Source organism: Plectropomus leopardus, chromosome 6 (genome assembly GCF_008729295.1).
Source record: "Plectropomus leopardus isolate mb chromosome 6, YSFRI_Pleo_2.0, whole genome shotgun sequence".
In the NCBI taxonomy this organism is placed as follows: domain Eukaryota; kingdom Metazoa; phylum Chordata; class Actinopteri; order Perciformes; family Serranidae; genus Plectropomus; species Plectropomus leopardus.
The window spans coordinates 19,483,496-19,499,535 of NC_056468.1; the positions used below are offsets into that span (position 1 = coordinate 19,483,496).

Sequence of the window (16,040 nt, forward strand, 5' to 3'; positions counted from 1 at the left end):
TTTGCGATCTATTCATTAAGTCAAAAGTAATCTCATTAACAAAGTCAAATTTTGGTATAGGACTTGAATGAAATGCCATTTTGCATTATAGATAAACACTAAATCCTCATCATCCTGACATACATGTGAAGTTAAGTGATGCTGTGGTCCTCGTACTTCTGTCTGTTGTAATTTATCTACATTGACACGAGATCAGAACCCGAAATATTAATGTGAAATAACATGGAAGCTTTTTAAATATTCAACCCCAGAAAAAACTATTCAAAATACTATGTCTTTTTATTACTACTTTAAATGTTGGTGGGTCCTTATGCTTTATATGACAGCTAACAGTTTAAAGTGACAAAGAAAAATGTGTTTCAGATTACTGGACCAACATGAAGCCCCTTAAAGATTTAATTTTGATTTATAGAAAAAGAAAAACATTTTCAAGCCTATAAATAACTTCATTTTGAGTAAATGCATTCAGCATAATATCCAACACTAGTTAGATAATACTTTCCAGTTTATATCTTCACCAAACCTTCCATTTAATATATATTTCTACTACAATGACTCTGAATCATCATAAACCAGTGATACTCAACTTACAGCCTGTGGGCCACGTGTGGCCAGTTATAGAGTACCAGGTGGCCCGCCGACCAATTTCAAATTCATCATAAAAATAAACTTATTAACACTGAGATTTTTTTTGTACTTAAAATATAAAAAGTGTGACAGAGTACATAAAAAAGGAGCTTTTTTTTCTTTCTACAATAATGGTAAGAGGTCCGAGTTAAGCCCCCAATGTCATAAAATCCTAGAAATGCCCCTACATACACCAGAAATGTATGGGGCTGCTGCGACTGGATTTGCCTTTTAGCAAATATGAGTGAGGACAGCAAAAGTTGTAAGGTTTAAAACCTTTTTATCGTAAATGTTTTATTATTAACTGACCCCTGGTCTCCTTCAATTTTTGCAAAAGTGCCCCCCAGGCAAAGAAAGTTGGGTATCCCTGCCATAAACCACCTTAGGTTTAAATTTCCAGTACAAAATACAGTGCTTGTTAGATTTACAAACAGACATAGTAAAAAATAATCATTATAAAAAGTGGTTAACTGATGAGAAAATTGTGCCGACAAATCCTGTTTGTCTTCTACATGGCCAGTTCTTGAGAAAGTTTTTTTCTCATTTTCGCCTGAATGAAAACCTATAAACAGAAAAGGTACACGGTTAAAGGAGAGTGTGCCCGAACATAGTGGAACATACAAATCTGCACGCTGCCAGAAAGCAACTCTGAGTCATGGCAGCCTGTAATTACTGACGGCTGCAGTAGTTTGGCAGACACGCTGCCAGTTTCCTACTTGTGTTTCTCTTACTCAGCGCTCACACAAACATCCACAGCATCAGCCTGAATTCATTTGGTCACAAGTATATCATTAGGAGACAGGAGACGGACTGTGAGAACAATCTCCCTGCTAGCTCACTTCAACATCATGTGGTCGCTGATGAAATTTTTCCGGAAACCTCGCCATCTGAGGTGAACAGCTAAAAATGTATGTTTGACTTACTCCGCTCTACTTTTTTAAAAAAAGAATTCTTTGTTGTCTGCATATTAATACAACGGTATTTAGAGAAGCAACCGAGCATGTTACTTACAGTTTGCCTATGGTCGTCTTCTCCTCTTTTGCATCATTTATCGTGACTGGACTGAGCTCTGTGGGTGCTGGCGTCTCCAGATCCACCTCGACCATGGCTGGTTCACCCTGTGGCAGAATCCCACTGCAGAAGAAAGAGGAGCTGCAAGGTCACTAGACGAAGGCGTCGCACATGAAATATCCACAGTATCGAGTTGACGTTATCAATCAGATTGAACTGATCTCTCAAATCTCAATCATCTCTCCTTTTTCAAAACTAGGGTCAGTTTTGTTATGAAAAAAAAATAATAATAATTTAAACAAGTCTTTAAACAGATCATGAGCCAATGATCCCCCAGACACAGACATGCCGTAGGCCCCAATACCTCTCTTACGGGAGCACGACACACAAACTTTATAGTTGTGTAGCATCTTTTTGTTCTTGCTGGCGTCTCTTTGTAGTCGTTTTGCACCTCTGTGATTTGTGTCTCTTTGCAGTTATTTTGCATGTCTTTGTAATTGTTTTTTTTTTTGTCTCTTAGTGGTCATTTTGAGTCTCTTTATAGTAATTTTGTGTCTTTTTGTAGTTATTTTGAGTCTCTTTGTAGTCAATTTGTGTCCCTTTGCAGATGTTTTGCTTTTTTTCATAGTCGTTATGAGTCCCTTCCTGGTCTGTAAGTTACTCTAACATTTTGCAAGTGAAAGCCAGAGGGACCCCTGAAACTGTTTGGGCCCATGAGCAAAGGTAATTTCTACTGCTGATATCTGCTTAATTGCTGTGCCATTTCTTTTGCTGTTTATATCAGACATACATTTATTAAAATGTCAAAACAATAAGAGAATTTTTTTTTTTAAATAACCAGTTGATTACAAGTCCATTTATATAGAGACTCTGTATTATTCTGTATGAGTTATGGCAGATATCAGCATGGGAGGAACTTTTATTTTGTTAAACCTCAGGGACCTATTTTTTTTTTTTTAAAAAAATTAATTTAAATTTTCTCTTAACTTAATAAAAATTGCATTGTTAAATTCCAAAGTCTAAATGTTGACAGAAATATTTTCATTATTAATGTAATTGCATATTACCAAAATATCCAAATATCGATTGTCTGTCTCATTAATTAGTGTTAATGGTACCCCTGAAAAAACACTATCGGTTGACCCCTACATGATATTATTCTTATTATTATTCTTATTATTTTCTGAGCCCAACAGAGTGGACTCCTCACCTCTTGTACAGCTGCAGCTCCTCCTGAGCCACCATGAGCTGAGCCTTGAGCTGGTTCCTCTCCTGCAGCACCTCCTTCAGCTCCTGCATGGTGAACCGCGGTCTGTTGGGGTCTGTGAGGTCCACCAGCAGCTGGTTTGGCCCCACTGTTTGCTTTAATAACAGACAAGAAAAAAAACATAATTAAACACTTTATATGTGTGACAACTGTACATGACAAACTTTAATGGCCTACTCACCGTGCCCTGAGCAGAGGAGCTCTCCTTAATGATCCTGTCCAGTTCACTCTTTAAGTTGTCCCGCTCCATTTTCAGCTCCTCCAGAGACAAGTTGTACTTATTCACCAAAGTCTCGAACATTTCCAGCACGCGGACTATCCTGAACTGTAAATCCGACACTTCATCTCCCGTGCTGCTTATTTTCAACAAATCTCGTCCGATTACATACGAAATGTCATACACATCCTCCACCGTGAGCTCAAACGCGTCCTTCTCGAAAGCCAGAGCGGGCGACGACTCTTCACCAAACTCCATAACAAGACGATACAACTCCTAACAAATACCGAAATAAAGGCAACTTCTTTCCACTAACCACGACTTAACTAAAACTCTCTAAAAACAGCGCTTTCTTTCCTTTTGTCTTGAGTTCAGTCGTTTTACTGGCAGAAGGTAACTCACTTCCAGGGCAGCGGCACTTCCCCCATCACTCACCCACCAATGACGTGCCGCGCGAGACAGTAGAGGAGGGCAAAGTATCCTAGCGACAGGTGAGTGCAAAGATCGTATATAACTGAAGATGTCTCCCTCCACTCTGTCCATCCATGAACGCTGGTCTTTTTTTACACGTTACAAAAAAAAACAGGTATTGTAGGCAGTGAGAGTGGGTGCTCTTAGTTTTTAACATCTCTTAGGATCAGGTGAGAAAGCACGTGATTTGATGTTTTTAATTTGTACTATATTTCTCTCGTATTTTTCTATTTTTTTCATTCACACTGTATCTCTTTTGGACTGATTTATTTATTTTGTTTTATATTAGACTATATTTAGTATTTAGAATTTTTGTTCTATGCTATATATGCTACAGTTTTTTCTGTTTTGAGTTTTTGACTCGTGTTTGATGATTTTTTTCCCTGAATGCTGGATTTTAGTTTTTGTAACTGTACGGGTGCTGTATTGGCAAAATACATTTCAATCTCAAGGGACTTCCGACTGAAACATCCTTGAATAAAATTTGAAAGGATTGTGCTCTCAAATAATGTCATACTAAATTGCTGCCTTTCATCAAACTGTTTTTTGAGGTCCATACTATATAAAAGCTATGATGACATGGTATACTTTTTAATTATGTTTTATACTGCATTATATGTGTATATTAATACATACATCGCAATCATTACCTGATCTATTATTCTGGTAGCCTATACACTGTACCTCGCTGCCAGTCACTCTTGCTTTTCATTTTGAATTATATTGCTTTTATATAGTCTGTATTTTTATTTCTATTTTACAGTCTTCTACAGATTTATTGTATAAGTTCTCTGTTTTTCAATACTGAAATCTGTTCTTGTGCTGCTGCAACACTAGAATTTCTCCTCTGGGGTTTAATGAAGGCTTATTTTCTACTATTTTCTATTTATTGGAGTGAATCTTGGACATTTGTCTTAGCCATATTAGTATTTGTTGCCAAACAATAAAATCATTCAAAGATTAAAAATAAAACTTTATTTCTTTATTCTGAACAAGCATTATTTTACAGACGCAACCCAGCACATATTGGTTATATCATGTTTTTACAGTACTCATTGTTCTTGGAATAGGTGTACTGATCATACTGGTGTTTTACCAGTAAGATTATACTGGTGTACACCATAGAGTGTGGTGTCACTATAGTGACTGCACATTTACTGTAATATCCTCTTTTCATTAATTTAGAGAACTAAGCACATTTTGTAAAACATTCTCATAGTGGAAAACAAAGGCACTTGATCATCCTGCTCATTTGCTGCACCTTGAAACCAGATTGAGATACATCTTAACATCAGTTAAATATAAATGACACAAGATGTAGCTTTTATGGGCATTATAGCTGCTGGCCCCATTCCTGACAGACAATGTCATTATTCAGAGACTGCTAAGGAACTTGAAAGTGTTCTTGAAAACTCAATTAATACACTGGGGCATGCAGTAATCATACTTGGATCAAGTAATGTAGTAAAAAAAAACCTGGGTGCGAAGTTATTTGACATTATAGCAGCATTACACCTTTAAGCACAGCTTTTTCATTGTAATATATAGCAATGCATCGACAGATAATATCTTATTAAAGCTCAGAACCCTGAGAGGTCATAAATACACATAAGAGGTCCAGGCATGGCCAGTCGTCTCACATTTAGAATTTATATTAAAGCTCTTCCCAGGTTAGCTAAAAAGTATTGTAAAAGTTGACCCCAGTAATGACATCGACACACTTTCAAGTGTATAAACACCATACAGATTTTGTTTTAAATAACTAAATAATACAGACATTAAACTTATTCTTGTAAATCCGTCCATCGACAAACCGTGTTGACACGGTGTGGGGAAATTCAGTAAGAGCAACTGTACAATTAAAACTCAGGGTCATACAAAGGAAAGTCTTCTGATTGGTAACAACGTAGGGTCATCTGCAATCAGACCGGCTGCCACCATCGGCATTATGGCGGTGAAGATCCTGTGCAGAGATGAAAATATAAATGGTGACAATATGAAATGGAGACAGGAGGGAAATTTAGAGTTAAAGAAAAAAGACAAAAGCATCAGCATCAGCATCGGCTGATAAGAATCAACCAGGACTTTCACGTGCTCACTATTATGCAGTGACACTCAGTGACACGCTCAGTTAAGTGCGTTTATCTGATGACGTTTGTAAGACACGCTAATTACACTACACTAATGGAGTTTCAAAGGAGAAAATAAAACAGGGCAATGAAATGCTGGCCTGCTTGACAAATACAAAGAAAAAAAACTTTGCTGCATAAAGAAAAGTGTGCAAGGGTCAAGACAAACTCATTACTCACAAGCGTCTAATACCAGATTCAGCCTGATCAGTGGAACTGGAGCATGGTGGAGGAGAGGGAGGACAAACAAAGGAGCTGACGTCATCCCCAAAGTCCTCACTGAGGGATGTGGAGAAGGTAACTGTTAAATGTTGGGTGTAGTTGAGATGAGTAAAATCTTAATTTCAGATACAAAACATACAAACATACCTTTTGTAATATGCCAGCTCCTCCTGTAACATGAACACTTGGGCCTTGAGTTCATTCTTCTCCTGCAAGACGTCCTGCAGCTCCTGAAGGGTGAAGCGAGGTTTGTCTGACTCCCTCTCCAGGCTGTCTGTCTCCTCCTCTGACTGTGCATCAGCTGAGACCCTCTGCAGTCAAAACACAAATCAGCTTTTCTTCCTGCACAGCACAATGACACGTTTAATGACACACATAACTCAGCAAAGCTGTATTAGGCAACCAAGTAGAGGTGCAATCTCAATCTTTGTGTCTGCTGGTTAAAGTAAATTGATTAGTTTTGACCGCTCTAAAAAGGTAAAGGTTCCTAATGGTAGTGCTGAGCAGTAAATTGTATTTTTTGGTTTGCCGATATGGATTCACACAAAATGCTGCTTTTTAATACACCTTCTACAACAATGTTTCATTTTTGGTAAGTTGTTAAAAATAATAATTAAATGACATGGTATAATTGTAATGCGGGCTAGTAAATAATAATGTTAAGAGACAAATATTTCGGAAAACCCACGTCTCCTCTCTCTTTCTCACTGCTCCGTATGTGCATAAATATGTGTGGCAAAAACAGTCAGACTTTTCAGGATTCAGCACCCTTTTTCTATCATTTATATTGGAGCGAGCGCTTTGGATTCAATTTTCATAAATATGCGTGAAACACCTACGGTGCAAAAAGATACAAGCGACGTGGCAACAGCCATCAGGGCAAGATGAAAGAGGTAAAAAAAAAATCCAGAAATTGTACTTTGGTACACAAACATGGGGGTTAAAGTGATACATATTTCTGCCAACTGCAGAGTACTGATGGTGGCTCATATCCACAGTTTATGCAGATATGCACCATGAAAGGAAGCAATGCGACATTAAAATAGTAAAAGAACAACACAGTACTTAAATGAACACCTAGCAGCTTTAAAAACATTTTTTAAAAAGATTTTGCAAATGTTTCATGGGGTAGGAATGTATCTGACGCATTTCTGAGGCCTTAAAGACACACCAGCATGACAGTGTCAATGCTTTGTGTTTAATGTAAATAGTCTCATAGTGGGCCTTTGCTATGATCAGATTGTCCACAGTGGAGAGTTAAACAGGTGTTACCAGTACCAATGCTGTCGTGTCCTCATCTTCATCACCCTCTTCCTCATTATTTTCTCTCCTTGATGACCTTGGGAGAGGGGAGGGACTCTTGTCACCCTCAAAACAGTTTTCGAGGAAGCCAGGGTCCCCTCCACACTCCGCCCACACCGAATTTGGTTTGATGGAGTTGGACGCTGAGGACTGGATTGATAACACAAAACATCCACTTAGGCACAAGAAATCTAGAAAACCTGCCTAATAAGTCAATTGTCTTTTTCTTACCGTTGTCTGTGGTGATGCAGATGGCGACCCCCCAGATCTGGTAAGAAAGTTTTCTTCTATATCAGTGACTTCTCTCTCCAGCTCCCAGCCGCGGACCTCCTTTCTCAGCCTTGTGACCTCCAGCTGCAGAGCCCCCAGCTCCTGCTGCCGTGCCTGGGCTGCAGCCTCCAGCTCAGCCCTCTGCTGGATCAGCGCCTTGCCCTGAGACTCCATCACTCCTATCCTGTGACGGAGGTCTTGGTTGATTCTTATCAGCCGATGCTGCTGCATCTGGAGCTAAATTTGGGGAAATGTATTTGATGACTTCACAAAATCGGGTTAAAATAGGTAAATTACAGATTAATGTAAAAAGTTTGAGTGTGAGTATATTAGCTGCATATGGTCTAAATCCTCACCGCCTCGACATCCTCGTTCTTAAGAGTCAGCTCGTGGTCTTTAGCGCGGATTTCATCCCTCTGTTTATCCACCAAATCTTTCAGCTTATTCCTCACCTGCCTCTCCTTCTCTGACATTCCTGTGGATTTCATAAAAAAACACAGATCAAATGTTCAGAAATGCAACATCAATGCAATCTAACAGGAGGATTCATTCATGTAATTTCTTTACCATTATTATTAGCCATCAGTTTCCAACTGTGCCAAACAGCTACTATTTTAATACAATAAGTGATGAAATTCAGCAACATCGATTTGATGAGAATGACTAAAAGTGCAATGGGTTTGGCAGGCGACTCAAATCTGAATATTAAAATAACATCAAAAAGTTATAAAATAATAATGCAGATGTCATTTTTCCAGTCAAAAAGAAAAAGTCACTGTGATCAATTACATCTGTAATCAATTACACTGTCAATTTATTAAAGCATGTATTACACCATTAAGGTATTTATACACAAATGATGTGTCAGTGAGCAGAGTGGTCATATGCAGTGCCCATTCATTTGGATGGACATGTTTATAAGCAGTTTCTGTTTATGTATACTGTGGCCCTGTAGAGTAAGTATAGCTGCAGCCGCCATGAAAGTCTCACACAGGAGCGATATATTCTGGTCTGCTTCAAAAATAGTCTTCTTTACAAGCTCCTGACTGCCTCTCTTCACAGCCTCCTTCTTCACGCCAACATGCCAGCATTAAGCAGAGTCCCATGTGACTCCATAGGGGTAAATGTGTGTATTGAACAACAGATGGTTATGGTTACACTTAATGGTGCAACACAAATCTGCAGTGATCATACATATGGAGCATAAATCTGATCTGTACTGGAACTCTTAGCCAGGACCAACCTAATTTAAAATCAAAACACATGATAAGATACTGTACGACATGCATGGAAAGACTTTAAACAGCAACAGACCGGGCTGTGTTGTGATTATTAGTAGTTAATTTACTATGCACTTAACACATTTTCATATTCTTAAAGGTATACTATGCCAGATTTTCATTTTTAAAAAGGGATCCCTCTCAGTTATTACTTACGGTCCACTAGAAGTGTGTGGCAGTGTATGTATCTGCAGAGATTCTGCATGTATTTTGTTATTTTCTTCTTTTTTCGCTGTTGTCGTCATGTTTATGGGCTACAACCTTTTGGCAGGTGAGACTGGTACTGTAGCAACCAGGCAGAAAGAGCAAATATCCAACTGGATCTACAACAATTGCAGAAACAGCACTGAAAAAACACAAATAAAGCAAAGCTAAACACCATGCCAAGATGACGCTTGTTCCAAAATGAGAGTAAATCTGGGGTTGGCTTTCATTTTCACTACCAAGCACTCAAGTAGAAGATGGAGAGGAAAGGAGAGTTGACCTGTTGTCTGGTGGATGCCTGTGGTTAGCTTTGTCTGCTTGCTAAATTATCAACTTTTCCATTACAACAAATGTCATGTTCCTTCAGTAATAACTTGCAGTGTTCATACAAGCAGTGTAGACAGGAGTGGCCAAGTTTGTGTTTACTGGCATAGATACCAATCCTGCATATTGGATTAGTGGGTTCCTATTACCATATAATTTGAAAATGAGAGGTTATCCAACCACTGCCTTAGAGAAAAAAAAGAAATAATAATAAATAGTTTGTTTTTTATTTTATTTTTATTTTTTATTAGAATTGTTCTCTTATCCAATAAATACTCTTGAAAACTCCCCAAGCTACTGCTGTAGACAACCCACCTTCCTGTTTCTGCAGGTCTTCCTCTGTGATGTGCGACTCTTTGAGAGAGAGACTCACTAACAGCCTCTTATTCTCTGCCTGAAGCTGGCTGATCTGACAGTGTAGGTCCTGGACTTCTCCTCGCCACACATCATCCACCAGCTCCAACTCCTGAGCGTAAGAGATAAAGAAAAAAACGAGTGAAAACACCAACACAGTTAAGTGTGTGCACAGAGTACTTGGCATTTGTTTGAAAAAGGTTAGTATAGATGAGGGCATGAGAAAGACAACAGCACTTCACTTCAGGTTTTGCTGCCTCAATAATCACTTGGTTGCTATACCAGATTAGTTGAGCACACTTTTGTTTTTGCTTTCATTTTTCACAGGTTTAATTTAAGTATCGGAGATTTTTTATGCACTTAATAGATATATTTCTCTCAAATATTGGTTACTTTTTAAAGTCCTTTTCCAAGATAATCCATCCACCTGACAGGTGTGGCATATCAAGACTCTAAATAAAAAGCATAATTACTGCACAGGTGTGCCTGGGGTTGGTCACAGTAAAAGGCCATTCTAAATGATCACACAGCACAATGCCACAGATGTCACAAGTTTTAAGGAGGAACATTTTAGAAGAATATTTCTGCACGCAATCTTGAAATGTTAACTTGTTAACCCATTTTGGGAAAAAGTTGTGGATCACACAGGGAAGTGGTTGGGTATGATGGTACCTGAAAGGTTTAAGTGGTCATGGGCAGGCTTTTTTTTTCTTGCTTGCTTCGTGCTGCATTGTAATGATTTGGGGTTTAGTCGTAGCGCTGTGGTTGCTAAATTACTATTTTGGGTCTAAGAATGTGTAGCTACAAGGAGCCTGCCGATATGTCGAGTTTCAATAACAATATTGTTGATGTTCAAGTTTGACTAAATAAATAAATGACATTTAAAAAACTGAATTACAAAAAAGGGGGCAAGTGCTCACTGACTAGATTTTAACAAATTTGTCATCAAAATTAGGGAGAAATATATCTATTGAGAGTATAGAAAGTCTTAGATCTTTCACTTAAACCTGTGAAAAAATGGGAGCAAAAACAAAATTGTTACGTTTAAATTTTTGTTTAGCACATTTTAAATAACCGCTATGATTAAACCCTAATCACTATAATAGCAAAGACATGTGTGGAGTAGCTTAGTGTAGGATAGTTCACTACATAGATTTTACTACTAAGGCTCAAGTACATGTTATATAAAATACTGCTAAACTGAATAATTGATGAATCACTGACAGTGTTTTCTGTTGCATCACTATAGACTATTATGGGATTTTCACTGGTTTTAGGACAAAAACAAGTCTGAAATGTCAAAACTTACTATTGTACTACCTTGAAAGGTCAAAACAAGTGCACACACAGCTGCCACGCAGACAGGTAAACATCCAGGTAAACATGCAGGTAGACAGACGCAGGTAAACAAAGGTAAACACACAGACCTTCTGGTGCTTCCTCTCAGTCTCGCATCTGTCGCTCCGCTCCTGCCGCAGTCTTTCCAGCTCCCTCCGCAGCTCCTCGGCCTCCTGTCCGGCGGCTCCGCTGCTCACCAGGGCCTCCAGCAGCTCCAGGACCCGCACCACTTTGGGCACCACCCCGACCAAAGACTCGCACCCAAACCTGTCGATGATCCGCTCAAACTCCTGTCCGATCACCGCCGCGATGTCGTACACATCCATAACCGTCAGCTCCGCCGCGGGTCTGTCCAGCGCTGACACAGCGCAGGTTTCCATGTCTGTCCTCTGCTGTATTTATAATTACACCTCCGACATAAAACATATCTGTCTCTCCTCCGACACTCCGAGTGCGTTAGACTCACATAGGCGGTAGAAAAACTAGTTTACACAAGTTAGCTGAGACGGGTGTGGACATGAAGAAAACTTGTTTCGGTTTGTTGACAGTTTAAACTTCACCAACGTCCCGAACAGTGCGAACCTGACTTACGATGCTGCGTTCAATGTCCAGGCCAAAACTCGTACATGTCACAACCTAAAGAGCAAAGTGTTACTAGTGGAAAAGGAAAAAGTTGACAGTGCTCGGCATTACTGTCTACTGAAACGTATAACGATATAAATAATATGTAATTGAATTTTTTGACTATCACCGCATGGTCCTGTTCCGTGAACGTCGTATCTGGAAGGGTTTAACATCGAGTTTGAAGATATCCTCAAATTTACAACATTTCCTGAATGCAGCAGTCCCCCTTTACGTTGAGCCAAAGTCCTACTGCGCATGTCATGATATTAGAGTCGTATTACCTTCTATGCACATCATTAAGTTTTTAAAATATCCCAGCTGAAGTACCTGGCTCTTAAATTACAGACAGCGAAAAATAAGCAGTAACTAAAGCAAATTACATTTTACCGAACAAAGTATTTCAAATGTGTATTTACAGTATGCACATGTACAGGAAAATTAGCTGAATTTCTTGATAGGAATATAATAACATATGTAGGCCTACAGAATTAGAATTTGAATTCTTACTCAATACTTATTCATATTTTATTAATTATTCTGTTAGAATATTTTATTTAATTATTTTCTAGTTACCGACCTTGCCAATATTTTTATTACCTTTAGTTATTTTCATCACTTCCAGTTACAGTCTGCAAATACAGTTCTAGTTACTTTAATAAAGTAGTGAATCTTATTACATTTAATTACTTCTTTTAACAATTGTTAAACTGGACAATAAAGCTGAAAAATGTCAGAAATCCCAAAAAAAGACACTCATGCATGGCTAAAATATGCAAAGCAACAGAAAGAATGTTATATTCCACATACAAGCCTTTTACAAAAAACAATAAACCTGGATACAACCCCTTTTAAAATTACATTTTTTTCTCAGTAACTGATTACATAACATTTATTTTAATACTTTAATTACATGTAACAAGTTACTCCCCAATAAACCATACCAGACTGACAAATGAGTTTTGTCTGATCGTCAATTATATAATTATATTATAGAACCTGTTCAAGATGGTTGAACAAAAAATTAAATGAGCTTTCTACTGTTAGCATGATTATATGTTTATTTTGATAACACCTTTGAATAAATTATACCTAAAAAAGAATAATACGACAGGATGAAGTAACACTATGGGACATTAAATCAAACATTTATTGTTCAGTTGTTTGACATTTACACTTCTTACAAGGAGAAACCACTATTATCTTTACTAAAATATATTAATAGATCTGAGTGTATAAAGACATTTCGTACAGAGGAAAGGACAGAACATAAAAAGATGCATTTTAAGACCCTGTATGAAAAACTCCCAGAGGCAAAGAGAACTCAGACACCTTCATATTGTACATAACTAACTAACCCTGCGAGAAGCGTTTGATAATTAAGGACACCTACATCTGATATGTGTGTGCAAGCATTAAGTCTATCTATATGCCTTAACAGAAGATGCAGGTTCTCATCTAATAAAGGGACATTCAAGAGTGTAGATATAAATTATACTTGCTGCGAGTGACGCACTCCTTTACAGACTCTGCGTCTTTACAGGTTATGATTTGATGCATTAGTCTAGTACATTCCAAGGCCTCTGAGACAATCTCGTACTGTTGAGACAGAAAGCTGTTTTGCACCTAAGAGGAACAGTGTCCACAATGAAGGCAAAACCAGAGGTATGTAAAACTTTTGCAGCAACGTGGACGCACACAATGTGATTCCCCAGATTCCCTTACCCCCCACCACAACATAAATAGCATACAGTGTACATTAAGAAAATGTGATGTGCTCTGTAATGTATGTCAAAAATAGTGTGCAAAAACTTTGTCCGAAGCATGATCAAAACTATTGAAATACAACATACGCTGCGGATTTGTGGTCATTATCAAGTCTGAATTCTAAAAGCAGCAGTAGTACTTAATCATCTAAAATTTTGTGATATAGAAATATTTTTTTCACACAACCTAAAAGTCAAATATGAATTATTTTTTGTTCTTGATGCCGAATACTAAAATAAAAAGGATTCTGCCTGGATGGCATGTATCTTAAAAAAAAAAAAAAAAAGGGGGGGGTAAAGACAGCATATTCCTTATAGGCATCAAGGGTAAAAAAAAAAAAATCAGGCTTCTGGTCCATTTTGGCAAAAAACAAAAACAAGTCAGGAAGAAAGGAAAAAAAGTACGATGCAGGATGAGGCAGAGGATTGTCAGCATGCAACTTAAAGGAACCGTGTGTTCACAACAAAGGGATACATCTATGGTCAATCCAACCATCCATGAGCGGGGCATTTTTCTTTTCTGCCCAGGCATTACTTGAACTGAAGCACAAAAACAAGAGACAGATAAAGATGAGATTTACCAACAAGTCATGTCATATTCTCTTACATACAAGACGTATTCTTTCTTCACAGCCCTTACCGTGGTTTTGGGTGGTAAGTTAGGTTTCTGGGCCAATGCAGGTTTCTTAAAGAGAGCAGGCTTGCTGGGTTTTGGTGACATGGTGGCAGGATTGACCAGCGAGGAGGTTTCGCCGTTCCCCTCAGGAGCGTCGCCTGCAGGAACGCCGGCCAAATCGTAGTGCTTCTTCCTCAGCTCACCCAAACGCAGACGCTCGTTCTCCAACTGAGACTCTAATTCCAGCACCTTCACCTGAGGGGCAGGAAATAAACGGATGGTTATTTCTGGTTATTACACAGCTTTATTTTTTCTCACCAATACCACTCCTAAATGCATCTAACATATACGATGTACATTCTTATTTCTACTCATGTATATATTGTGTTATATATATATATATATGTCATAATACACTTTTTTTTTTTTTACTTTTGTATATTAATCCTGACATACTAGTTTGGCACATTGTAATGTAGCATAAGGCACACATTTTTATATTTTGATCACTTTCCATACCCAGCATAATAGGCATATCTTAATTTTTTAAAAATATTTTACATACTAGTGTGAAATGTAAGCATAATGCACATATTTCTATTCCATTTTTTTTTAATTTATTTCTTATTTTCATGCTCTAATTTCTATTTTCTACAATCCTCTATGCTTTACATCTAAGTGACTGTGATGAATCACAATATCTCCCTGAGAATAAATAAGGTATTTCTGATTCTTTTTCCACAGTGACTCAAAGATGATCCTTAGTCACCAGGTCACATTTTTTCTCAATAATGACCCACTGGCTGTACATTATCCCTCACTCAAAACTGTTTCTGCTCTATTTAGTTAAATTGAAGTTCATTTAATGACAGGAGTGCACCAGAACAACACTCTGACACTTTTTTTCCCCCAAAGTGAAGAAATAATATGAGGAGTTAGTACAAACATATGGAATAGTTCAAGTTGTCATATTAAAATTTAGGGTGGGTTGACTGATTCACCTCATCATCTCATGTTTTGAATAACATGCAAAAAAATATTCCACCTTAAAAGTGGCTGGTAGCTGCTGGTCGTAGCCTTTGAGCTGCCCAGTGAATTAAAGTATTTTTTCTTAGTCTATAGACAGCTTACTTTACACTAGTAAAGTACCCCGTTTAATGATTTATTATGGTATTATAGCCTGTGCTGACATTTAGTTTTCTTTAAAAGTATTAATGGCTTAATATATTATTTCAGTGTGGTAGCCTTCAGTTTTAGATGAGATTGCAGAACTATGCAGCCACAACTGTTAATAAAACTTGTCCTCGAAACGCAGACTGCAAAAATGTATCTTTCTGAACTCAATATTTAAAAAAAACAACATATAATATGATCTGTGTTTTAGAGAATGTCTGGAGACTCACCATTTTTTTATTTAATTATCAAGAAGTATGAGGAATAATGTTTTCAGTAGCTCACATATAAAGTATAAAAAGTAGTACACATATAGACATGCAGCCTTCTGCTATCACTCTTTAAACCCCTCACAGTCCCACGACAAACCTGTGACTCCATTTCTTCTTTTTTCAACTTGATGAGGGACATCCCAGAGAAGTCCATGGTTTCTGCACATGAAAAATGGTATTAGACAGATGCTTAACATAGTCAACAGTGATCTAGTTCACCAATCACACTACACTCACCTTTGTCCTCCAGGTGCTCCTGGCCCGTCCTTGTTGAGGCGACCACATTAGCTGCCATTTCATTCACGTGGCGAGAAGCCTGTTGGAGAACCGACAGCCTCTTACTGCTGCGGTCGGCTTTAACCTGAGAGCGGAGGAGAGCGCTTGAGTGAGACCAGATGACACAATGTAGAATATTTCTACCGTAATGAAGTATTTCAAAGATTTTCATAATTACCTTTGAGGCAGCGACCAGCTGTGCTGTGCTGGCAGCGATCTCGTGGGAGCAGACAATCAGCTCTTCGTATTTGCCTGTGTGCAGCACCACCTTATCTGCAGACTCCCTGTGAGGGGAGGATA

At 38.1% G+C, this 16,040-nt stretch overlaps 3 protein-coding genes across 4 annotated transcripts in view; all 3 read right to left on the reverse strand.

The window, feature by feature from the left end:
* Nucleotides 1-67: 67 nt before the first annotated feature.
* Nucleotides 68-3,524, reverse strand: rilpl2 (Rab interacting lysosomal protein-like 2). Its single transcript, XM_042488724.1, has 4 exons — nucleotides 3,087-3,524; nucleotides 2,849-3,000; nucleotides 1,639-1,761; nucleotides 68-1,189 (listed from the first exon to the last, which is right to left on the reverse strand). The coding sequence occupies exons 1-4, from the start codon at nucleotides 3,378-3,380 to the stop codon at nucleotides 1,168-1,170; spliced, it is 591 nt and encodes a 196-aa protein (XP_042344658.1). The 5' UTR covers nucleotides 3,381-3,524; the 3' UTR covers nucleotides 68-1,167.
* A 1,029-nt stretch (nucleotides 3,525-4,553) lies between these two features.
* Nucleotides 4,554-11,597, reverse strand: LOC121944409 (RILP-like protein 1). The gene is given in 8 exon segments (XM_042488190.1): nucleotides 4,554-5,556; nucleotides 5,903-6,001; nucleotides 6,092-6,255; nucleotides 7,217-7,396; nucleotides 7,478-7,753; nucleotides 7,873-7,991; nucleotides 9,640-9,790; nucleotides 11,106-11,597. Coding segments are annotated over 8 exon segments (1,410 nt in total). The 5' UTR covers nucleotides 11,436-11,597; the 3' UTR covers nucleotides 4,554-5,465.
* A 1,176-nt stretch (nucleotides 11,598-12,773) lies between these two features.
* The window catches only part of hip1rb (huntingtin interacting protein 1 related b), a 33,406-nt gene continuing 30,139 nt past the window's right edge, over nucleotides 12,774-16,040 (reverse strand). Inside the window, exons 28-32 of one of the 2 annotated variants that reach the window (XM_042488063.1) lie at nucleotides 15,919-16,024; nucleotides 15,702-15,825; nucleotides 15,562-15,623; nucleotides 14,044-14,274; nucleotides 12,774-13,943 (exon numbers count right to left, since the gene is read on the reverse strand). In XM_042488063.1, the coding sequence (XP_042343997.1) occupies nucleotides 13,935-13,943; nucleotides 14,044-14,274; nucleotides 15,562-15,623; nucleotides 15,702-15,825; nucleotides 15,919-16,024 (532 nt within the window). In that variant the 3' untranslated portion in view covers nucleotides 12,774-13,934. Of the gene's footprint in view, nucleotides 13,944-14,043; nucleotides 14,275-15,561; nucleotides 15,624-15,701; nucleotides 16,025-16,040 lie in introns of both variants that reach the window. The other variant, XM_042488062.1, reaches the window with a different exon arrangement.